Source organism: Rhinolophus ferrumequinum, chromosome 8, assembly GCF_004115265.2.
Source record: "Rhinolophus ferrumequinum isolate MPI-CBG mRhiFer1 chromosome 8, mRhiFer1_v1.p, whole genome shotgun sequence".
Lineage (NCBI taxonomy): Eukaryota > Metazoa > Chordata > Mammalia > Chiroptera > Rhinolophidae > Rhinolophus > Rhinolophus ferrumequinum.
Genome location: NC_046291.1, coordinates 38,990,033 through 39,013,995, shown reverse-complemented (window position 1 = coordinate 39,013,995; position 23,963 = coordinate 38,990,033). Strand labels below are relative to the sequence as shown.

The 23,963-nt window shown below is 35.7% G+C and overlaps 2 protein-coding genes across 5 annotated transcripts in view; one reads left to right on the top strand and one right to left on the bottom strand.

The window, feature by feature from the left end:
* PMS1 (PMS1 homolog 1, mismatch repair system component) overlaps positions 1 to 23,963 on the top strand; it is an 86,608-nt gene that overhangs the window by 3,560 nt on the left and 59,085 nt on the right. For 3 of the 4 annotated variants that reach the window (XM_033111583.1, XM_033111581.1, XM_033111584.1), the window contains exons 1-2: positions 15,345 to 15,456; positions 22,496 to 22,647. In XM_033111583.1, coding sequence (XP_032967474.1) covers positions 22,516 to 22,647 — 132 coding nt within the window. In that variant the 5' untranslated portion in view covers positions 15,345 to 15,456; positions 22,496 to 22,515. Of the gene's footprint in view, positions 1 to 15,344; positions 15,457 to 22,495; positions 22,648 to 23,963 lie in introns of those variants that run through there. The other variant, XM_033111582.1, reaches the window with a different exon arrangement.
* Positions 4,216 to 15,262, bottom strand: ORMDL1 (ORMDL sphingolipid biosynthesis regulator 1). Its single transcript, XM_033111585.1, has 4 exons — positions 15,124 to 15,262; positions 13,255 to 13,435; positions 8,130 to 8,281; positions 4,216 to 4,808 (listed from the first exon to the last, which is right to left on the bottom strand). The coding sequence occupies exons 2-4, from the start codon at positions 13,426 to 13,428 to the stop codon at positions 4,673 to 4,675; spliced, it is 462 nt and encodes a 153-aa protein (XP_032967476.1). The 5' UTR covers positions 13,429 to 13,435; positions 15,124 to 15,262; the 3' UTR covers positions 4,216 to 4,672.

The following is a 23,963-nucleotide window of genomic DNA, read 5'->3' as shown; positions in this document are numbered from 1 at the left end:
TTAGAAAGTCAGAAAATTTATATACTATAAAATTCCTCAGTTTATATTTTAAAAGAGCACATTCTACAGTGCTAATGTAGTTTCTGTATGATAGTTCTTGTATTTAAGAATGTGTTTTTTATCAACATAATTACAGTTAGAGTGAAAGGACATTGTAATAAACTTGGCTTATCTACTAATCTTAAAATTATATAAAACTTTAGAGCTACAGGTTGAGTCACTTCCACAAACATTAATTATTTATTAAGGGCTTGAGTGAATCAAGAAATGGAATAAATTAGTTATGCTGAACATAAAATTCAAATATATTTTTACTAAACTATTAAATTATGAAATATTTCAATTATGAAAGTGTTAAGAATAATATAACTTCTGTGAACCCAACACCCACTTTGAGATAAAACATCCACCAAATACAGTTGAATTCCATGTGCTGTATAATTAACAAATACAGTATTCTAAAGTTGATGTTTGTAATTTTCATGCATTCATGTGTAGCTAAATGAAAAAATTTTAAACCCCATATAACAAACTGAATCATTTTTAACTGGAACCGAAATTAGAGAGTAAAATAAAAACCAGAGACATCTCACTACTTTTCTTTTTGACATCAAGCGAAATGAAGTTTATCTTTGCTATTCTCTTTGCTATTCTACCTTCCTTCCCTGCCAAATGCTTCCAAATTTCCTTTTAGAGTATTGAACCTGTTTACATTTCCCACAACAACATATAATATCAATGTAATTGTTTTAGGAATTACTGTTGGATGTCTGTTCTGTTAGAAAGATTAAGTTGCATTGGTCTATACGGGGTTGCTGCATTTGTCTTCTTTAGGATTAGCATGATGGTATTTTGGGGGTCTTATTTACTGGAGACATAGATTAATATAGGAGACAATATATTGCATGACAATTAAGATTTAATTTGAGCTAGACAAGATAAATCAATAGGCTAAAATCTAACGAGATGAGGTTCTATAGGAAAAATAAGAAATCTCAGACTTTGGTTTAATAAATCCATTAAGTAAGTACAGGAAGGGAAAATCATCATTTAATAACACTGTATGTTGAAGACTTGAGGTTTTAGTGACCATAAAGTGAATCAGTGATATGAGACTTTCAAAATAGCTAAAATGATATTAGGCTTCATTAAACAAAGAGTATTCAGAACAAGGGAAGTGGTACTGTTTTAGTGATATCACATCTTAACACCTCTCGTAATTAGCTCTAGTGCTATATAATAATAAACTTGGAGCAGAACTACCAGGATAGTGGGAGAAATTTGAAACCATATCATACGGAAAATGGTGAAGTCAAGTTTCTGGTAATGTTTATTCAGTGCTGTTGGTAACAGTTTAAAAGTAAAATAGTTGAGTTATATAGATTAAGGATTAGATTATGTTTCAGTGTAAAACAAGTGATAAATTCCATTACGAAAATGCAGCCTTGTACATTTTAAGTCGTCTTTCTTTAGCACTAACACAGAACTGAATGGAGGCACAGTGGTTAATGAAAATTCAAGGTAAAGTAGGAGGTTGAATAGTATAGCCTGTAAGGTCTTTTCCAACTCTTAGCATCATACAGCTCTATAAGCTAATTCACACAGATAGTAGTTAAGGAGAGATTGTTATTATGTCCCTTAGGATTTTTATAATTTAATAGACAATAAATAGTGCCATAAACCTAAAAAATATGTTTGTTTGTTTTTTTAAAGAGATGGTCAGGTCAAAAGGACACAGGAGCCACCGTGGAAAGTTCCATTGGGAACTTTGGCTCCCCATGGCGAAGGCAGGAAAATAAGATGAGCTACAAATAATGATAATGGATTACAAACCAAAGAATAAAATATCCACGAGCCCACAATATAAATGACTGAATAAATAAATGGAGAAGGGAAAATCTTCCTTACAGAAGAATTCCAATAAATAAATGTAGAACGAATGAGGGAAACAGAAAGCCACTATTGGAATGCCACAGTAATAACTGCTGCAGGAAAGAATGGCATTCACCAATGAATGGCATTTTTGAACTCAGGCCTATTTAGAAATTGCCATTGTATCTCCTGACTTGAAATTAGGAGCAATTATAATGTAACAATTGATTTTGTTCCAAATAATAGTCATTATATTGTTTTTTTTAAAAAAGCTGTTTTGTTCTTTTTTTACATTAAACTACAAATTTGTGAAATTGGGAACAGCTTCCATATTTAATACAACCATTCACCTAGGCATTAAGGCCAAAAATTAGGAGTTATTTTAGTTCCCTGCTCCCATCCCATGTTCAGTACATCAATGTCTTCAGAGCTGTACTTGCAAAGTATATATAGCCCACATCTTACTACTTCTCACCACTTCATTGGCTATTTCCCTAATCTGAGCTACCTCTTGTCTGCAGTAGCTTCCCAACTATTCTTCCTGCTTCTGATTCCCTTACAGTTTATTTTCAACATTAGCCCTAACCTTTAAAAAAACATTAGCTCCTCTAATCTGTGTAAAACTCTCCAATGGCTTTGTCAAGCTTAGTATAAAATTTGCTCATTATGTTGGTCTCTAAAACCCTGTACGATCTGACCCTTATCTACTACTTCTTTGGCCTCATTTGCTACCGTTCTCATCCTATTACTCCTTTCTAGCCCCAGTGGCTGTCTTGTTTGTCCTCAAACACCCTAATTCCTGCCTTAATATTTGTCATTACCTATACTGGGAGGCCTCTTTCTCCAGATCCTTGTACTGCTTACTTCTTCACATCAGTAAGGGCTGTGTCCATCAGTAATGTCACCTGAGTTAAGATCTATAGGGAAGTCCTTTCTAAGACAGGCTCCCCTCCCTTTCACCTGCTTAATTTTTTCCTTCCATTTATCAATACTATGTATTTATTTACTCATTTATTATCCATTCTTCAACTTGAATTAAGCGCATAAGGAAACAGACTTGGTGTATCTTTTTATAAACTGTCTACAATACCTAAAACAATACCTACAAAAAGTGGACTCTCAAAAATCTATTGAATAAATATTTTTGAAACACTGAAGGGCCAGAGTGGGGAAAATAGCAGAAGGCCTGAATTAGAGCTAGATTTCTGTCTCTGAAGTCTGCAAAAAAATGTAAGCCTTTTGAGATAAACTTTAAAATGAAGAAAAACAAAGGAATATTTTTAACTACTTCCATTTTACAAATTCAGTTGCTTAAAAAAACCCTTGAAAAATAAAAGTATAACGTTGATGACTGAATTTGGAGAGATCTTGCAATAATATTAAACTAAAGAGAAAAAATTTTATTGAAGTATAGATTACTGGTTATTTAAAAATACAAGGGAAAAGACAAACATACAAAGGCGTTATCATACAACTCATTTCTAATGTTGATACTTTTGAAATACAAAACAATGATCATTACCCCCAAAAGTCAGTTTATTGAAACAAATTGATTTTTAAGTTGGTCTGTAACTCTTTTCACTGAATTGTCTTTACAAATGTTACTAGGTTTTTCAGTTTTATCCCATATCAGAACTTTTTGTTTTTTGAACATACTTCTCAAAATAATATATAGCTATTTCTTGTAATTAACGTTAGCAACTACAAGAAGCTTCTCTAAGTCACAAGAATTCAGTATGGATGCTGCTTTGGCAATAATTATATTGGGTTATCTACACTAATACTCGTGTAATGAAAAGGCAAAATATGGGGATTAAGAGCAGGAGGACTAAGAAAAGACCAAGTTCTCTTTTACTCCAGAAATGCTAAAAAAGACTCCATTATTTATTCTAGTACTACTGCTAGAGAAGCAGTTTCTGCCAGACCACAGGTTGGCTATGTAGTTATCTATTTTGTATCTCCTTTTCTAAAGAATGGCAGTGTTGAACAATTAGATTGCTCAATCAAATAAGCAGACTTTTAAATTACCATATACTTTAACTGTGTAAAATAAATTATTTTAACTGGTTTAGCAGGCCTATGTCTGCAAAAGCAGCAAAACCCACTTTGTTCCAAAATTAGAAGGCTGACTCAGCCTATTTGTGAGATGCCTGGCTGTCGTCTGTTACCAATCAGTCATAAAAGTTGGCCTCCACGAACTCAGTAAGTTAATGACTTCATCTATCAACACACAATGCAGAGCTAGCAAAACTAAAAAAGTACACTCGTAAGGTAGGGATTGGCTTGTATAAAACAAGAGGGTATGTATATATACATCCTCTTATATAACACGAGAGGAATATACATGGCATTAAAAACAGTCTACTATAAACTTGTAAAGAGATGATTCTGGCTTACATGTAAGTCAGCTTGAACTGACCATGACTGAATGATTGGAAGTTTTTTTCTCCTATCATAATGCCCATTCAGTATAAGCTAAGCTGGTCTTAGTTTCTTATAAATCTCTAATTTCCTTGGATTTATCTAGTACACCCTCACTTTATAGCCATTTAACTTATAAGCTGGGCCTGCCCAGCCTGCCTATTAAGCCTCTGTTCAGAAACATACCAGATGCATTAAACAGAGGCATCATCTAGTAAAAATCTGCACTTCAAAACAGCATATGAAGAACCAGCAATTGGCTCTCCAATGTAAATACCCCTCATTTCACACTATCATAGAAGCAGTGCAGTTTACTAACCACATCTTTCTTATAGGCAACTCAGTAGTTGTAAACATTTTTCTTCAGTTTCAAAAATTTTCAATACTTATTAATTCCAAAGATCCGAACACCATGTAGCTGTGGCATTTTGGGAATTAGCACACTCAGGAGAGAAGCTGTGTTTAAGATGAAGTGAGTCGGATCATACTTCGTATAGAAACTTGCCAGAAAATATCTGTAGAAATAAAAGTTAAGAATATATATAACATCTAAAAATAAAATTATGTAGAATTTTAAAAAAATTTAGAAGTAGAAAAAGGCCACTGAAACATAAATACCTAAAAGAAGAATCATTTTTGAGCACAAAAACCAGAGGAAACATTTTAGTTTGTATACCTAAGTTAATTATATTTGGGATTTAAATATTTGTATAATGGAGAAATATATGCACATTTTGGATTTCTGTAACTATATTAAATGCATTTAATAGAATACATTTGCTACTTAGCATCCTTTAAAGCAGGCTTCCAAACTAGGGTTCATACGCTCCCTGAAATTTCAAGTGAAGTTTTGTATTTATGTGTCTGTTTCTGAAGAGAAGATCCAGATCCAAAAGATCCATCATATTCTCAAAGGGTTTTGTAATCCACCAAAAGGTTAAGAACCACTGCTGTAAAGTTCTGGAACATGGGGTGTTAGTGCATTAATACAGTTAGTATCTTTGAAAGAAAACAAATATTTGATTGCCCTTTTGATGGTTTCATTTCCATACTGTAGGTGAACAAGTCTATAACCAGTTTAACTGGAAACATGAAAGACACTGTTGTAAAACTCCAGCTGTTTTGCTATAACTGAGTGTACATACATATTCAAAGATACCCAACGTCTGAGAATTTGTTTTAACAAGACTAAGCCACCTGTAAGACCATTAATCATCGAGTCATAATGTCTCCTTTTATTCAAGGGTACATCAGAGTGTAGACACATCACCTGGTCCCTAATAGAATACCCTAGTATAGATAAGATGTAAAGAATAAAACACCATACCTTACTTTATCATAACTTAGAAGTCAGTTTGCATATGGTGTTTGTCTACTTGTACTTTGAGTACACAGGAAAGTATTCTTACAGCTATTCTGCTAAATACTGTCATTAGTTTCTCATAAGGGAAGATAAGTGGTTAGATATGGTTAGAAAAGAAAAGCTGTTTTCAAGTACGACTAAAAACATCACTGAGAGCTGTATACATCATTTTCGGAACCATCTAAATTGAAAAATTCTATCTTTCACCTTCACAATCTAGTCAGAAAATTCTCTATTGAGAATGATCCATATTCCTCAATCTTTACTTTAAACCTTTTCTTCCTGCTTTCATATACTTGAAGACTTTTTATACTATTTACTAAGCTCATTTGATTTCCCATCATCGTTATGGGTTTAATCTACAATCTGGTGTGTTGGAAATAATAAATCATCTTGGAATGGCTTCTCCTTATCATACTGTAGCATATGTCCCCTTTATGTTTTTTAATGAAAACTAATTGTAAGTGTAGATTATATGAAAATTACTTGACTCTTAAGAAAATCTAGATAACTCTACAAGGAAATGCAAAACCACGTGGGAATCAGTGTGGTAGTGTTTTGTTTGCCAAAGGATATACTGGAAAGAGACCTGTATTAGAAGCTAGAAATTTAGGGTTTAATCTGGGCTTTAGACTCCAACTAGCTGCAAGATGTGGAGCAAGGTAGTACATTTGAGACTTTGTTTACCTGAAAATCTGGGATAACTGCACGTCACCTATCTGACAAATGATGATCAAATAAAATGTGAAAGCACTCTGAAAAGTATCAATGCTTTATACATGACTTTAACGCTGTTTCTTCAGTTAAATAAGAAATATAATCACAGAACATTTAAAATCATATCTAAGTCAACTATGTTTTAAGAAATATGGATATTGTACACAGGTACATCTCAATTGACCTTTTTTGTGATAGCTCTTAATGAAAATTCAGTATATGTCAGGGTCTGTATTATAATGCAGTCCTCAACATTTTGTAGATAAGGAAACTTAGGCTTTCAAGAAAATGACCAAAAGCCACAAAACTAGAAAGCAGTACAGTTGAAATCCAAATTTAGGGCTGTTTGAATAACCATTATTCTTGTTATTTATCATTGTTAGACCACATAAATCATTTTTCTTCTGACATCAATCCTTTATGGAGCTAAAACAATAAAAAAATTTTAAAATTTCCTCAAAGTTTTATAAATATACAGAAAAAAATAACCTACCACTTTATGATCAGTATATTCTTTTCATTTGAAAATGCCTTCCCTTACTTGAACATCTATCCAAAACCTACCCTTCTTTAAGTCCCAGTTTAAGGAATTCTAACGCCTCCAAGAAGTCTTTCCAGCTACTCCAGACTGCACTGATTCTACTGTGGATATATTATGCATAAGCTATACATAATAGAGAGTGTTTGATTAAGATATATGTGAAACATCTATTACCTGTTAGCAACTGTACTGAGTGCAGAATTCAAAGCTCTTACAAATTTTTTGCAGAAATAAAACACAATAACAGAAACAATACAAAGTGGCATAAATAAGGGATATATAATAACTACTATGGGAGTTCAAAGCAGAGCATTATCATTAAAGGTTGGGTGCTCAGGAAAAGACCTCATTGAGGAAGTACAATTTAAATATTGAAAGAAGAGTCAGACATAAATTAAGAAAGGAGAAGGCATTTCAGGTGGGGATAAGTGATTTGAACAAAGGTATAAGAATAGGACTACACCTGAAGTATTCAAGAAATGCTGCTTAGGAGAGCTTGACAAGGTAGGAGTTGGGTAGGAGTAAAATATGAACATCAAGAAAAATGGAGGTAGGAACCATTTTGTGCAGAGCCCTGAAAATCAGGTAATAGGAAGAAATTAGATACCAGATACAAGGTTAAACGCTTTACAGATTTACAGATAGATGTTATCTAATTTATTTCTTATAGCATCAGACTGAGTTAGGTGCCACTGGCCAAAATTTCATTTATGAGCAAATCAAGCTGGCTGAGTGATAGAGGATTCAACCCAGGTCTGTCCTATAATGAAAGCCTAACCTCTGTTTTCTCTAAACCATACTATCTCCCAGAGTTTGAATATCCAAATGGGGCAAGTGGTCAATGAAATTTGTCTGATACCCTCCAAATACTTCTTTAGGGAGATTAATCTGATAGTGGAATATAAATAAGATTATGTGTTTATTTTTCTTGTAAGCAAGTTAGACATGAACTAAAATATATTTGACCTGTATACCCTGGAATGTCTAGGCATACTGATGAGCATGTAATGTTGTTTTCATACGTTATTGACTGAAGTGAAAACTAGTTTATTACCAACTTATTAAAGATTTTACCTGCATTTTATACTCTGAGGTAGGTATTTACTGATAGAGGCTTTCAACAAAATATTCTGTTTCTAATTCAAATTCAACCTAATAAAAGGATAGCTTCCTCTAATCCAATCCTCCTCATACCTAAAAATTTCCACCACTTACAGAATTATTGGAGAAATTGTGAAAAACTTCCGTGAAGATGTAAACTGTACTCCATAGTCCAGCTGTTCCCAATGAGTTAGGAGCCTTGCTCTACCCTGGTCAGGAGTTTCAAAAGGTGTTCCTTTTACTGCATGTAAAAATACATACATCCCCTGGAAAACAAGCAAGAAGGTATATAATCAATATCAAATACAAAATTGGTATTTGTCAGTAAGCAAAAGATAGTTCCAGATTCTTCGTGACAGAGTATGATTTAACTTAACAGCTCAAGTTTTAAGCTTTCATGCAGAAAAGCATTCATTGCTTTCAAAGCTTTCATTGTGAAAGGCTGTGGCCAGTTTCTTCATAGTAAAATAAAACTTCCAGGGACATATAAATATTATTTGGTGAAAATCAGTAAAAGGTCAACCAAAAGTAACCTGCGTTCATCTCTTATTACACTGAAAATAAATAAAAAGTATCATCAGGGTAGCTTTACATCATTACATTTAGACTTTCTAACAACTTTCCAATTAGGAAATAGGGTTACCTTTTCCCCAATGTGTAGGAAATTTTAGAGTGTCATATTAGTAAATCTGATGATACCTAAAAATGATAAAAACATATGAATTGGTAAATGATAAACAAAATCTCTGTATCGGGGAAACGATTTTGAAAATATTTAATATTAAGATTGGCTTTGTTCCAAGAGTTCTCTTCCAAAGCAACAAAGATGGTTTGATGTAATAGGTATAACATTCAACTCAATTTGCTTTTAAATTCACAAAAGTGCTGCAATAGTGTTTCTTTTGAACTTAGTTTTTAAAAATCAAAGAAATATCACTGAAAGCTAATCTGTCCAGTGATATGTCTAAACATCTCATTTTGTGGTTAATTAGGAAAAAAGCAATGTATACTAGATTTGGTTTCCTTGAGATTATGATGCCCATTTAAATTGATACCGTGTTTCCCCGAAAATAAGACCTAACTGGCATGATTTTTCAGGATGATATCACCTGAACATAAGCCCTAATGTGTCTTTTGGAGCAAAACTTAATATAAGACTCTGCTTATTTTTGGGGAAACATGGTAGGTAGTGCTTCATTGCAAGATCACTGTCTGAGGAAATAGTAACAAAATAAAGCTTAAATATTATCATGAAATAGAAGTCATGATGCCGTATCATTTCTTTTTCTTTCAATAAATATATAGAAAAAAATAGAAAAATTAGTGATATGAAATTTCAAAAGATGTTTCTTTGCAATAACACCTATGCTGTAGAGGAATGGGCTCATGTTCAATTGGATTTTAACTCAACAAACATTTAATAAGTGGTTCAAAGGTATAGGACACAGGGCATGTATGCATATACGAAACTAAACATGATACACAGCCTTTAAAAAGTTCAATCTTCTAAGAGGTGATAAGGAGGAAAAAAGATGTATAAACAACTAGAATGTAGGGTAGAATTTGCCATCAAAAGTACAGTGTACTTAGAAAAAGGTTCCTTGTTGCTGAGGCAAAAACCTTGATAATACCTTGTCAATTATATCATTCTTGAAGGTTCAGCTCAAATGACAACTCCTTAATGAAGCCTTTCTTATTAGTAATAACGTCCTTCCTATATGGTTGTATAGAATTTTATTGAAAATACTTTTATTATAGCACAATATATTGTGTTGGAGTTGTTTACATGTTTGTTTTCCCATTAGCCTGAATACCTCAGGAACAAGGGCTGGTATACAATAAGTATTAGATACTAAGCCAAGATGACATTTAGCTGAGAAATGTCTATCCTGTAAGCACCAGGAAACCATTTTCACATGGGCTTTAAAGCACACCAATAAATAGAAATTGTATGCTTTCCAAGTCTCAGGAGTACGTGACTCAAAAAAATTAAGAATCTGTACTCTAGACCACATATGTGTTAGAATTATCAAAGACAAGAATAATCCTATCGTTATTTGCTTCAAACCACATAAATTCACCAGTATTTGAATATTTATTTTATATATCCTTTCCAATGAAAAAGAATAAAATTTCATCTGACCATATCTTCTACTCCATTATTTTTTATTTTTAATAGTTTTCTGTAAAATTTTAGTGAGAGGTGATTTATACCCACATCAAAAGAATTAGGCAAAAAGTATGAAGCTCATGGTTACTCCTTAACAAATGTTTATTAACTCAATATGAAGAGACTTCTCAGTCATTTAAAAAGCTAGGCAAAAACTTGGCAAAGTATAAATACCTCTGAGTAAACTGCAGTACTGAATAAAAACCATCAGTAGGTTTCTATATATGGTTCAGAAAGGCAAAGACAGCATTTTGTCTAACTAGGGATAACAATTATATCTATTTTCCCATATTTAAGAGCATTCAGCATGTATCTCACATTTTTAATTGGCTTAATGTAGGCTATCTTCAAAACAAACTTAAATTTGGAGTCATATAATTACTTCTTTTGAAGCATTCTGGTTAATATATTATAGTTGCCAGAATTATATTATAGTTGCCTTGTAATTTTTTTCTACAGCTACAGCTGGTTGGTTAGGTTTATAGTGTGGTGAATTAGTAAGTCAGAAGTTTGCTTCCCTACATGCTGTCAATTACCTATCCTTTGTCCGTTGTCCTATACGGTGCCTCAATCTCAGTCAATCAAATTGAAAACATGAGGGGCGGAGATAGCTTCTGAAATATATTTACTACATGTGCCACTGGAGAAGGAAAAATTACATGACAATACAGACTAATTTATTCAGAAAACATTTAAATTGGTCTTTGGAGATACAGAAATTAAAAATACAGAGATAAACTACTAATTATAAAACTATCATAAATACATGATAGAAGAATGCAGCATGTTAATATTTGAGTACAATTTTCTCGGACAAGTTGGAATCAGTCAGGCAGAGCAGGAAGAAGAGAGGGATATTAAAATAGTGGAAGAAGAGCCTAGGCTAAAGCAAAAAAGGTGAGAGCAAGGTGATTTTCATTATTGTTAGAGCATAACTCGTGTTTGGAGATGGGCTGAGATAAGGTTGAGTCCTTTTCTTGCCTCTGCACAGTTATCAACTGGTCTTGCATCCCACACAAGGAACTTGGCATTTTACTATGAATGTAACAGGGAATCATTGAACTTAAGGAGTGTGTCTTCAGCAGACATGCATTTTAAAACTATCACTCTACCAACATGGGATGGAGGAGAGTAGAGTAGAAGAACATCAAGGACACCATTTTTTATCTATTGTAATCCACCTGAGAAAAATAAGTGTATGAATTACAGCAATAACAGTGGAGATCAAGTTGAGAGACAGTAAAGCAATAGAACAAGCAGGGCTTTAACTAAGTGGATATAGAATATAAAGGAAAAGGAGTTACCTAAGACTAGGGTGACCATATATGCTAGTTTGCATGGATGGTTCTGATTTGCACCTATCCTCTTGAAGTAGTTATTACTAGAGCTCCCCTTTACTCTCAACACAGTCTCTGTTTGGATGATTCATTATATTAATCACTTTTCCTTTGACATTCAGCTACCTGGCCTGGCTTACAGAACAGACAGTTGTGCCTTTAGATTGGATTAGGAACAAAGAGGAATAGATTGTAGGTATAATAGATCAGGAATGAGTTCAATTTATACCTGTTTGGTTTAAGGTGCCAGGTGATCTGGCAATATTAATATGGGCATCATCATTTTACAGGTAGAAACTGGAAATATGGAAAGATAAAGTAACTTAGAATATATAGCATAAAAAAACGTGAAGAAAAGAACCTCAGGAAAAGAGAAGGAAGACAGTGCAAGAGGAAATAGAAAAGGAAAGATAAGAAATATGTCTAGGAAAAAGCAAGCCCATGAAAACCAAAGGAAAAGAATTCCAGTAAAAGAGATATGATTCATGTAAAATATTTCAGAGAGGTCACTGTTTAAAAAGTGTTTGCCCTACCAAAGTCTATCACTGAAAATGGACGAAATGCACATTCTCTTATTTCTACCACCACCATCATCCTTGTCGTCCTCCAGTCAACTTCAAATACTCTCCAGAACAAATAATATTAATTTAAAAAATCTACTTTCCTACATTTTTCTGTCTTAATTCTAAGTTCTTAATTTTTTGGATATCTCTAAACAAATATATAGTTAATTTGGATTCAACTGAAAGTCAATTAACTGGATTTCTCCCCATTCTACTTTAATAAGCTCTTAAAGAAAAATCACTATTAGATTTTTTTTTAAAACAGGCAATTTCTGAAGTTACCTGATATGGTTAGTAGAGGTAGTCGAACCTCTGATGCTTTGTAGAGCTACCATACAATACAGAAGAGTGATAGTCAACATGAAGAAGCTAAGGCACCATAAGAATCATATAAGATATGATTAAGCTCAAAATTTCTATAGTGAAGTAGGAAAGTATACTTATACAATTTAGAAAGACTTAACAAGGATTGAAACCAAAGATGTTCATTAGATTCCAGTTAACCAAAAAAACATAATTCTTCTTCTGAAGCATTCTGGTTAATATATTATAGTAGCCTAAATTATAGTGACTTGTAATTTTTGCAAATAGGTAAAATGGCCTACTATTTTTTAGATTCTATAAAACCAATAAAAGAAAAAAAAGTCTTAGAAAAATGGCCCAATGTTTAAATATAAAGTGATAGAAAAATATAATCCTATTCCAGATTAAAATTCTTCAAAATTGTCATATATACTAAAGATCAATGAGCTGTACACCTTATGTAGTTTTACATTTTTATTAAATTTATTAGGGTGACATTGTTTAGTGAAATTATGTAAGTTTAAAGTGTAAATGGGTGAATTTTGTATGTGAATTATAGCTCATAAAACAAAAAGCTAAGTCGTGTTTTTCTTCTTTATGAAAACTTTAAACTTTAAAAAAGTGTTTAAATATACTTAACATAAAATGTACCATATTAACCATTTTTAAGTGTACAGTTGAGTGATATAAAGTACATTCACACTGTTATGCAACCATCACCACCATCCATCTCCAGAACTCTTTGTATCTTGCAAAATCGAAACTGTACCCATTAAACAATAACTCCCCGGTTCTTTCTTCCCCCAGTCCCTAATGATCATTGAAACTTAAGCTTTCAAATGTTTAGTATAAGGTGAAATTCTTACCAGATTATGTATAACATTTGTTAAGGTCCAAGCAACAGGAACACTGAAGAAGGGAATACTGAGTAAGACAATATGAAGTAAGCCAACTCCCAATGCATATGTCAGCCACATACCCCGGCTGTTCATTACACGAGTATTTGGATTCACCTCACTGTGGGCAACGCCAACATTCATGTTTGCTCTGTAGGAAAGCAATGAAATGAATCAACACTGACATAACTGGAAACCTAAATACTCCTAATTCTGACATGACAAAATAAGTGTGTTAACTAACAAATACCCCTCCTTTTCCCCCCACCCCCCCACACAATTTGCTATTTGCAGGTGCTGACAAAGGCAGTACAGAATTCTTGACATCTGAGTTTATGGTAAGACAAACAAGACTTATTTGTAAGGTTTTGGGTTACAAAATATACAGTTAAAAACCCTTTCTTAAAGCTTGTCTTCCAGCACGTTGGTTTTACTCAGTGAAGTAATGGACAGGAAAACTCAAAGAAAAAAATCCTACATTTTCTTATAAGAGCAAAGTGAAAACTCAGGCTAAATTCGCCAACAAAATAAATATAAAGAAAGCAAAGCTGACCCAGCCAATCTGTTGTATTTCGACTCATGCCTAATATCTAATGCAATGTTGTATCCATAAAGAGTGGTCACAGTTCAAATCATTCCTTTTTGAATATTGAAAACCTGGGAGGAACAGAGGTGGTGGAAAATTTTACATGGTCAAGGGATAAGGTTTGTTTCTCAGTCTCGTGATGTAATTAGGTTAAAACAATGAGTCTTCTGCATATTTTCACTCTAGTCAATTCCCCTAAAACTTTAGTTTTTTTCCTTTATTTCTGTTAAAAGTTGTTCCCTTTCCCTTTTGTATTCAAGATGAACACCAAAGGAAGAAACGATAACAGTTCCCAGTTGTTTTAATGATGATGTTTGCTTGGGTATAATTATCCCTTAAACAAAATAAAACTGTCTTGAATAATACCTATCATCTCGGTAAAAACCAAAAAGTGAGATTGGAGAGAGGAAAGAGGGTCAGATTATATTTGGAACAGCTCTCATTTAAAAAAATATATAAACTATTACAGAGTTGGGACTGAGAAAGGAATTTCTCATAAGCCCATTCATCAAGTGTTTCCGTAGTACTCCCCTTCTCCGTCCAAAAATCTATGGAACACATCAAGGCTTGACCAAGGCTTATGGTGACGAAAGCTGGTTACACCAAAACGAAGCAAAATTCTCAAATTTACATGTGTGAATATTTTTTTCTAATCTGAACACCCACATATTATTTTTAGCATATGATGTGTATCATACATTTTTATATGCTAAGTTACAATCAGAACATACCACCACTCAAGACATTTCCCACTTTCCATAAGATGGGAAAAATATGCTCGAAAGAGGCTTAAAATTTACATCTGAGCCGGAAGGCAAAGCTGGTATGCTACTGACCCTCCCGCTGTTCGGAAAACCTTTCCAGAGAATCTCCGGAGACACTGGCAAACAACGACTTCAGGCAGAGAAGAGCCTCTCGCCTATGACCCCGCGGGAGACTCGAGGGTGGCGATTCGCAGCGACCCACCAGATAGCCGGAGCTCCCGGACAGTAGAAGCTCAGCACAAGCCGCTGCCTCTACAGCCGCAGCGCCTCCCCCACCTTTCCCTTCCTTCTCGGAGCTACACATCCTATCGGGGCACGACAAACATTTGGGGCGCAAGTCTCGGGGGCCACTTGGCTGGCACCACCGGACAGGGCGCCGCGGACGCAACCAGAGCCCACTTTTCCTACTTTGGCCGACCCAAGCCAGCCAGCAGCTTCCTACTGCTGCAGGCAGGGGCACAACCCCTGGGACCATCCGTGCCCACTCACCCGCCGCCACACTCCCGGCGGCCGGCTCAGAGGAGGACCCACTCCGCAGCGACTGCGTCTCCTCAAGGCCAAATGCCCGTGATCAGCCCCAGCTCAGCGCCGCGCAGCTTGCGGAAGCTTTCAGAGTCGAACACGCTGCCAGCGGATTGGCTGCGTGCAACGCCAATCCCACGTTTCCCAGGCGGGGCGGGACTAAGCGCCGCAAGCCTCCTTCCCGCCCCGCCGCGCGCGCGTGCGCCCTGAGAGCAAATCGGGCTACCGAAAGGCCAGTCCTGGGCTGCGGGCGGGACCCTGGCTTGTCGGCTAGTGGATGGTAATCGCGCGAATTGGAAGGTAGTGTCGTGTGGCTAACGGGCATTCATTCTTATATTCTCGTAGGCTCGGGACCCCCTCCCTTCAACTCGTCCTGGTAGATACGAGAGCGCCGCTGGCCTCCATGGGCGCCCCTCCCCCCAACCTCCACCTTCATCACCCGGCGGGAAGCCGACCACGCCGGGCCGCGGGCGAGCACGTGGAGAGCGGTCTCCGAGCTGGTCTGAGCTCGTTAAGCGTCTGGTTTGGCCATTCCTGACTAAAACGTATTTAGGCCTTTGTTGCAGCCAATTTCCCAGACTCTTCTAGGTGAAAGCCTTAAAGTTGTTTGCCGGGATAAACTCCAGCCCCCGACAGCCATAACTCAGTGTGGTGAATGAGTGTGGTGGTTTATAATATTGTATGTTGTGGCATCATACAGGCCGTGCAAGCAAACTCTTCTCAGTTAACAGTGATTTTTACTGGTGTCTTTCTGGGTTCATTCACACGCTGAAGTCAGGCACCTGTATTATATGTGGAGGAAATACGAATACCACAAATTTATCTTATTTGAGAACCGAGAGGAAAAAGATTAGTTGGAGTCATACCGTATTTCCCCGAAAATAAGACCTAGCCGGACAATCAGCTCCAATGCGTCTTTTGGAGCAAAAATTAATATAAGACCGGGTCTTACTTTTTTGCTCCAAAAGACGCTTTGGAGCTGATTGTCCGGCTAGGTCTTATTTTCGGGGAAACACAGTATTTCAAATCGAATTATTACTTGACGGTACACAATGTTTGTGATTTGTATTGCCCAAATGACTTTCAACATTTCAAAACTGGTGTAAGAGAATGTTGATTACATATATCTTGCATTTCTGTTGGCTCTATGAAACAGTTGGGTTAGATTTATTATATTCTTTAAATAAATTATTTCATGGTGTTTTCCCTAAAGTCTGAGTTCTCTGATCTCTGCTTATTTTTTAGGTACACTATTGTTGTTACCTGACTTTCCTGGTCATCAGCACTCTTTCAGGAGTGTTTGATTTCCCTCTCAGCAAATATGGAAGACTGATAGCTAATATTCTCAGATATTCTATGATGTAATTTGTAAGCCTGATATCAACCCTTGTGCTTTTCAAAAGATGCCATTTGGTGGTACACATACAATAGAATGCTTGCTATGTTCCAGAGGTTATGCGAGGGAAATGAGATTAATATAAAATCTCTGTCTTCATAGAACTGAACAGAAGGAAGGGACAGAAAAACAATAGTTAGAATAACCTGTGATGAGTTTGGATTAGAAATAAGGAAAAGGTGCTGTGGGAGTACAGAGGAAGGAATGTTTAATCTGTTGGGGTGAGGGTGGAGCTGGTAAGTAAGGCTTCCTTGAGGAGGTGATACTTGAGCTAAATCTGGCAGAATGTTTAGAAGTCATCTGTAGTGAAAGGGAACCTTGTGAGCTAAGGAGGAGTGAGTGCTACCACATGAAGAGAGATGAGTTATATAGTATGACTGTCCTAGTGTGCATTTGGAGAATAGTGGTTTGACATTAGAAAGATAAGAGGTCCCATTAAGGAGTTTGCACTTTACCTGGTTAGTATTTGGAAGTCTTTATAAAATTTTAAATAGGGTAGCAACATGATAAAATTTAAATTATAGAAAGAACCCTATAGGTGGTTGAGATTTGAGGCAAAATATCTATTAGGTGGTCATTGCAAAGTTCAGGGGAGAAATGTTGAGGGGGCTGAACAGAGGCAGTGGCTCCAGGAGAGGACTAGTTTGAGAAATACGTAGGTAGTAGGATAGATAGGACTGGCAGGATGTAGAGAGTGAGAATTTTTAGGATGACTTTAAGGTTTCTAATTTTGCCTTGTGAAACTGGATGAGAGTGGCCTTTGGAGTCTGGCATGCCAAGGTGTGCAGGTATGCATCTGTCACTTACTAGTTGTGTGATCTTAAACAAGTTATCAAGCTTTTAAATCCCATGTGTGATAGAAGAAGAATATACATAGGGTTGTTGTGAGGAGTAGATGGGATAACATATATATATATATATGTATTTTATATATATATATATACACACACAATATATATATGTTAACATGTATATATGTAATATATATAAAATTGCTTATGTGAGCTATTTTTTTTAATCTTTTTATTGGGGAATATTGGGGGACAGTGTGTTTCTCCAGGGCCCATCAGCTCCAAGTAGTTGTCCTTCAGTCTAGCTGTGGAGGGTGCAGCTCAGCTCAGAGTCCAGTCGCCATTTTCCATCTTTAGTTGCAGGGGGCGCAGCCCAGCATCCCATGCGGGAATTGAACCGGCAACCTTGTTGAGAGTTCGTGCTCCAACCAACTGAGCCATCCGCCGCCCCTCCTGGAAGCTCAGCTGCAGTTCCTTGTCTTTAATCTAGTTGTGGAGGGCCCAGCTCACCGGCCCATGTGGGAACCGAACCCGCAACGCTGTTGTTCAGAGCTCGCGCGCTCTAACCAGTTGAGCCATCTGGCCACTCTTGAGCTATTATTTTTATTATCTAAAAGAAATATAGGAAGAAAGACAGTTAATTAGAGAAAGATTCTGAGATCAGCTTGGGACATGTTAAGTTAGGGTGCCTCCAAGTCATTTAAATGATGATATTTAGAAGGGAGTTAGAAATAAGGCCTTGCCCTGGAATTCAGAAAAAAATCTGGTTAGGAAATAGAGGTGAGCTAAGAGATGATACAGAGGCCGGTTAAAATAAGAGTATGTAAAGGGAAGGAGTTAAGGCAGTGGTAACTTGCCAGGAAGGAGAACACTCTTCCCAATGTTTATATTGACATGAGGAAGATGCTGATAAGATTATGTTTCGTTGCCCTTCATTAGTATTCATGAAGTGCTTGCCATGAGTGAAGTACTCTGATTATGTTGCATCCAGAAATATATAATTCCTTGCATTCAAAAGTTGTATAGGTCAGGACGGGTGTGATAAGCATCCAGTGAGTGATGCAAGACAAGTTCTTTAGGAATTTGGGGGAGGGAAGGATCATTCCTAGTTGGGTGATCAGAAAAGAACCATGTTACAAGTGTTACTGGAACTGTGTCTAGAATGACAAGATTGCATTGGGAGGAAGAGGAGGTGCAAATAGGGTGAGGTTTCTAGCAAAGGAAGATTGAGATTTTTGACCTTGGTCACTAAGATCGATGTGTTATTAAGAGAAATAGCAAAGTTAAGTGGAAGGGATTGAGAGGGGAGCAGGAAGATAAGTTCTGTTTTAGAAGTATTTATTTTGAGGTGTCAGTGACACGGATTTTTAGGAATGCCTGTCTTGGGAAGAGAGATCACTGTTGATGTAGATTTAGATATGCTTCTGTAAGTTTTAAGATTTCTTTCTATAAGCTTTGGGTTTTAAGATATCTAAGAAGAGGAGAGAGGGATTGAGGAATGCCCACATTTCTGGGAGGAGAGTGAAGAAAACAACGAAGAGATCAAAGAAGTATAGGTGGAAAAGTCCTTGAGAATTAGGAGTATCATCAAGGTCATGTGCTTTGGGAATGTCAAGGAACATGTGTCCTAAGAAAAGAATGTGATGGTTTAAGCAATCATTGGTGAACTTAAAGAGAATCATGGCAGTGGTTGTGGTATAAGCCATTTTGCAAGGGTTTTAGAAGTGAGTTGGTGTCAGTGAATATAGGTTACTTATTCAAATTTGGCTTCATGATAATTATTAGGGTAAAAGGGTTGAGGGAAGAATTTTTTTGTTTTTGCTTTCAAGGCCAAGGTGCTTGTTGGGGGAACTTGATAAAGAAATTAGGTATAAGCATTAGCTTAGGAGGAAGAGACATTGACCCAAGCCTGAGGGAAGAAGGGTATGGCTAGAGGTGCAGGCTTGAAGAAACCTGAGGACACAGTGGGGTGGAGGAGGCAATGAATGTGTGAAGATAGAGTTCATGCTATGGCTGCCTTGGTCTCAGTAAACTAGAAGAATGATGAAGATTAGGAAGAAATTAGGGACTTGGCAGGGGGTGGGGGGAGGATTTAAAGAGGGATTATAGAGAATGAGACAAAGATGATGATATTAAGGGGGAGATTGCTCAGAAAGTGTGAAGGTTGAGGTGAGGCTAGGTTTATACCCCAAAGCTTGATTAATTAGTATTTTTCTTAGATCCTTGGGATTCTTCGGTAGAAGGAAGTCTTCTTGAACATAAGCCTAACCTGATACCAGGCCAAGGGGATAAGTGTTAGACATGGTGGGGAGGTTATTCATTTAAGGGTTGGAAGGACCTCATTCAGTTCAAGTATCCTGGGATACTTGTACCAAACACTATAGCATATATGTACCAAACACTATAACAAGTATCAGATTTACTTCTTAACCACAACCATACGATAGCATCTCCATTTTGTAGGTTAGATGAGTTTTAGAGTTTAATTTCCTCAGAATTATGTAGCTGTTAGTGTAAGGGCTGGCCTAGAACTAAACGCAGTGTGATTCCAGAGCCTGCTCTTTTACTATATCCAGCGCTGTCCAATCGAACTATAATGTAAGCCACACATATAAAGTTTATTCTACTAGTCACATTAAAAAGTTAAAAAAATTAATTTTAATAATGTTTTATGAAACCCAATATACCCATAATATCATTTTACTCTGTAATCAGTGTAAAAAAGAATAAGCTTTTATATTTTTTTCATACTGAATTTGAAATCCAGAGTGTGTTAACATGTCTCAATTTAGAGTAGCCACGTTTCAAATGCTCGTGTAGCTAGTGCTACCATATTAGACAGTGCAGCTCTATACCCTCAGACCTGAGGTCAGTCTTGAAAGCTGCGGGAGAATGCAGAATGTGCCTTTTACTTGTGACAGTACTAATTTGTGTGAATATTAAGATAATGAAGCAGCCTGACTGTCCAGTTTTCCTGACTTACTGGGAAAGCCTCCGAAATCTTGAGTGCCACAAAAAACCATTGAGAGGTACCATCTTTTACCGTGTATAATGGGCGCCCATGTTTTTGACCCAAACTTTCAGGGGGAAAAACTTTTCGTTTTAATTTTTTAATTTGAATTTTTATTTGTTCATTTAGGTACTTGTTTTTTGTATTAGAAAGGAATTTTAGCATCTTATAACATATTATGGTACAAGAAATTTTACGTAATAAATAGTTACAAACCACGAGAACAGATAGAAGGTACAAGAAATTTTATGTACCGGTAACAAATTTACAATATTTATGCATCAAAGAAGGCCAAGAACTCTTCATTTGTGCACATTCGTTGCAAGTTTGTCGTAAGTTCAACAAAACTGATTATCTTATTCCAGGGTATTATTTTGCATACGGGTATCGTTATTGATTTCTAGAGTTATACTTCTAACTCAAAATCATAAATAAAAGAATTAGAAACATTTATATAGATATGGAATTAGTATTACCCATGTATAATGTGCATCCTTATTTTTCCCTCAGAAATTTGGGCAAAAATGTGTGCATTATGTATGGCAAAACACAGTAGTTGTTCACAGCTACTCTCTTTAAAACTGGGTACCTATCAAACTAAATCAAATATAGAATTAGAAGGTAATTGTTAGAGTTAAGAAAGAATCCCCAGCATTTCTTTACATAATCACTGTCATCATAATAATACACGTTTTATACAGCCTCATCACTTACAGAACATTTTATATATGCTTTTTTATTTGATCCTCACAACAAATCAGTAAGGCATTATCTCCATTTACACAGGATGAATTGATTTTACAGAGGGATTTAAGTCATTTGTTTCAGTTTACGTGTAATAAAGATGAACCCCAAAACTTGTTTTTTGAACTTCAGTCTGGTATATTTTTCTACTATGCTAATCAGCTTTGTCTTGTACAAAGTAAAATATCGTTGTATTTATGAATTGTGACTAGTTAACACCACTCAGAACTCAGTTATGTTAGCCTCTTCCCAGAAATGTGTCCTTTGAAGTCCTATGTAATTGCTATAAAGACTTTACATTACTTTGCTTGTCTTATGTTACCTGAGAAAGAATCCTAAAAGGACACCTTTTTATTTTGTTTGCTTTTGGCATTGCTGTTTTGTTTGGACCTGGATTCCATAGGATCAAATCATCGTGTGAGCACATAACTAGTCGTGGTAAATTAAGGATGTAGCTAGGTTCCCCCCAACCCTGTTTTTTGTCAAAGAAAATCTTGACTCTGTAGAGGAATTGCGTGTTAAGCTAGTATTTTTTATTTTTCTGAAATCTTTTCTGAAATAGGGCATTAAGACAGATGTAAACCTCACTCCCTGGATATTTTACATACGGGATTTGCATTTGAGATTTTTTTGTTTGAAAGAGTTTCATAGCTAAAACAATTACTGGCAGAGAGATTTTGGATGTGCAGGTTGGATTGGCATGTAAAGAACTTTGAATGCCAGCACAGAGATTTGAGCTTCATCTGATTTTGGCTTTAGGGAACCACATGATTAGAGTAATGTTTTAGGCAGAATGGTATAGAGAGTAGTTACCTGATGTGTTTGGGATCTGACTAGTTCAGATTAACAGTAATTCTAGGGTCTGGATATCCTAATTCCAAAAGACTCAGTAATTGAAAAAGACGTAGTAACTCATCAAAACATGGATGACTGATGATGTTTAAGTGAGACTGCCATTAAGGCATATGACTGACATCTGCATCCTAAGTGACAATACCTCCTGGCCAGGCAGATCACATATATATACACTCAGTATAACACAATTATGTTTATCTTTCTTCAGTTATTACCATAGCGTGATTTACCAGCTAGCTTCTGTGCGCCTTCGTCTTACAAAATAGAGATGATAATGGCATCTATTTTAGAGTATTTTTAAGAACTAAATGGTTTAGTACTGTGTGTGCTTACATTAGAGTCTGGCATGCAGTGAGGCTCTATCGATGCAAGCTGCTTTTACTATTGGTGTTGCTATTAGGTTGGTGCAAAAGTAATTGCGGTTTAAAAGGTTAAAAACAATTGTAAAAACTGCAATTACTTTTGCACCAACTTAATATTAGTTTTGTTAGTCAGGAATGTTTAGCAGTTTTTAGTTTTACAACTTATATTTTTATCTTCTAGATACTCTGTTAAAAACTAGAATGAAACAGTTGCCTGCAGCAACAGTTCGCCTCCTTTCAAGTTCCCAGATAATCACTTCAGTGGTCAGTGTTGTAAAAGAGCTCATTGAAAACTCCTTGGATGCTGGTGCCACAAGCATAGATGTTAAACTGGTGAGTGTCCCTGGGAAGCCAAATACCTTTAAAGCAAAAAAGGGCTGGACATACATTTCCTCCTTACAACTATTACCTTTCTTTTCTTTATATGTAGCAGTAAATTATTCTTAGGACATTGGACCCTTTGTCTTATTTAAAAGTAAATTCTTAAAAATAAATTTTAATTTAAATCAGCATTAGTAACATTAAAGGAAAACTTATTCTTTAGGACTCCATTGCCTAAAACATGAGTTTAATTTGTATTTTCTACTAATATTTATCCTTGGTCATTGATGTATACCTGTTTATATATTCTCATTTGCATTTATTTTTTTCTGCCTAATCTTATTTCAAAACTTCCCTTTGTTGCTTCATAGTTTTCACAATTTTTGGATTTAAGTGCTACATATTAAATCATTTGAGTTGATATGACATGACACTCATTATGATTTGTTACAGTTATTTTGAATGTTTACCGCCACTATTATAAATTATTAGCTCATAGAGGTAAGGTCTGTACATTTTTTTATTTTTGTGTCCACCATACCTGGCCAGTACCTGCTACATAAATGGTGAATAAATGGTATATAAGTGGTGAATAAATGGTGAATAAATTTGTTCGAGTGAATGTAAGAATACATTTTTTGTAATCGCCCAATTATCAGATATTTACATTATTTCTAGCATTGCAGTATTAGAAATAATACTGATACGAGTATCTTTGTAGGAAAGAGACCTACCCTTTTCATATACCCCCGTGTTTCCCTGAAAGTAAGACCTAGCCAGACAATCAGCTCTAATTTTTGCTTTTGGAACAAAAATTAATACAAGACCCAGTATCATATTACTAATATTATATTATGTTATATTATACCCAGTCTTAGAGTAAAATAAGACCAGGTCTAATATTAATTTTTGCTCCAAAAGCTCATTAGAGTTGATTGTCTGGCTAGGTCTTATTTTCGGGGAAACACGGTATATATTTATATATTATATGTAATAAAATACCGGTTGCTCCTTATAAAAAACTTTGTGAATTAGCTGCTACTGTACGTACTTCACAAATAATTAAGGTTCTGAGAACTTGCCCAAAGTCATATAATTCAAAAGTAAGGGAGCTGAGATTGGAATTCAGGTCTTTCTGACTCTGAAACCAATTCAAGAGCTTTCCTCTGCCAGGGGTTCTCAATGTTTGGGTACATCAGAATAATTTATGGAATTTGTTAAAACAGTTAATGGGCCCGAGAATTTCAGATTCTATTATACATGGGGCCCAAGAATTTGCATTTCTAACATGTTTCTAGTTGATGCTGAGAACTATTTTATATCATATC

What these genes read in the sequence shown, in the direction of transcription:
- ORMDL1 (XM_033111585.1), bottom strand. Translation starts at nt 13,428, where the DNA reads ATGAATGTTGGCGTTGCCCACAGTGAGGTGAATCCAAATACTCGTGTA. An exon ending in CAAATGTTATACATAATCTG is followed by an intron (nt 8,282 to 13,254) that starts GTAAGAATTTCA and finishes CTTGTTTTCCAG; the next exon opens with GGGATGTATGTATTTTTACA. An exon ending in ACAATTTCTCCAATAATTCT is followed by an intron (nt 4,809 to 8,129) that starts GTAAGTGGTGGA and finishes TTATTTCTACAG; the next exon opens with ATATTTTCTGGCAAGTTTCT.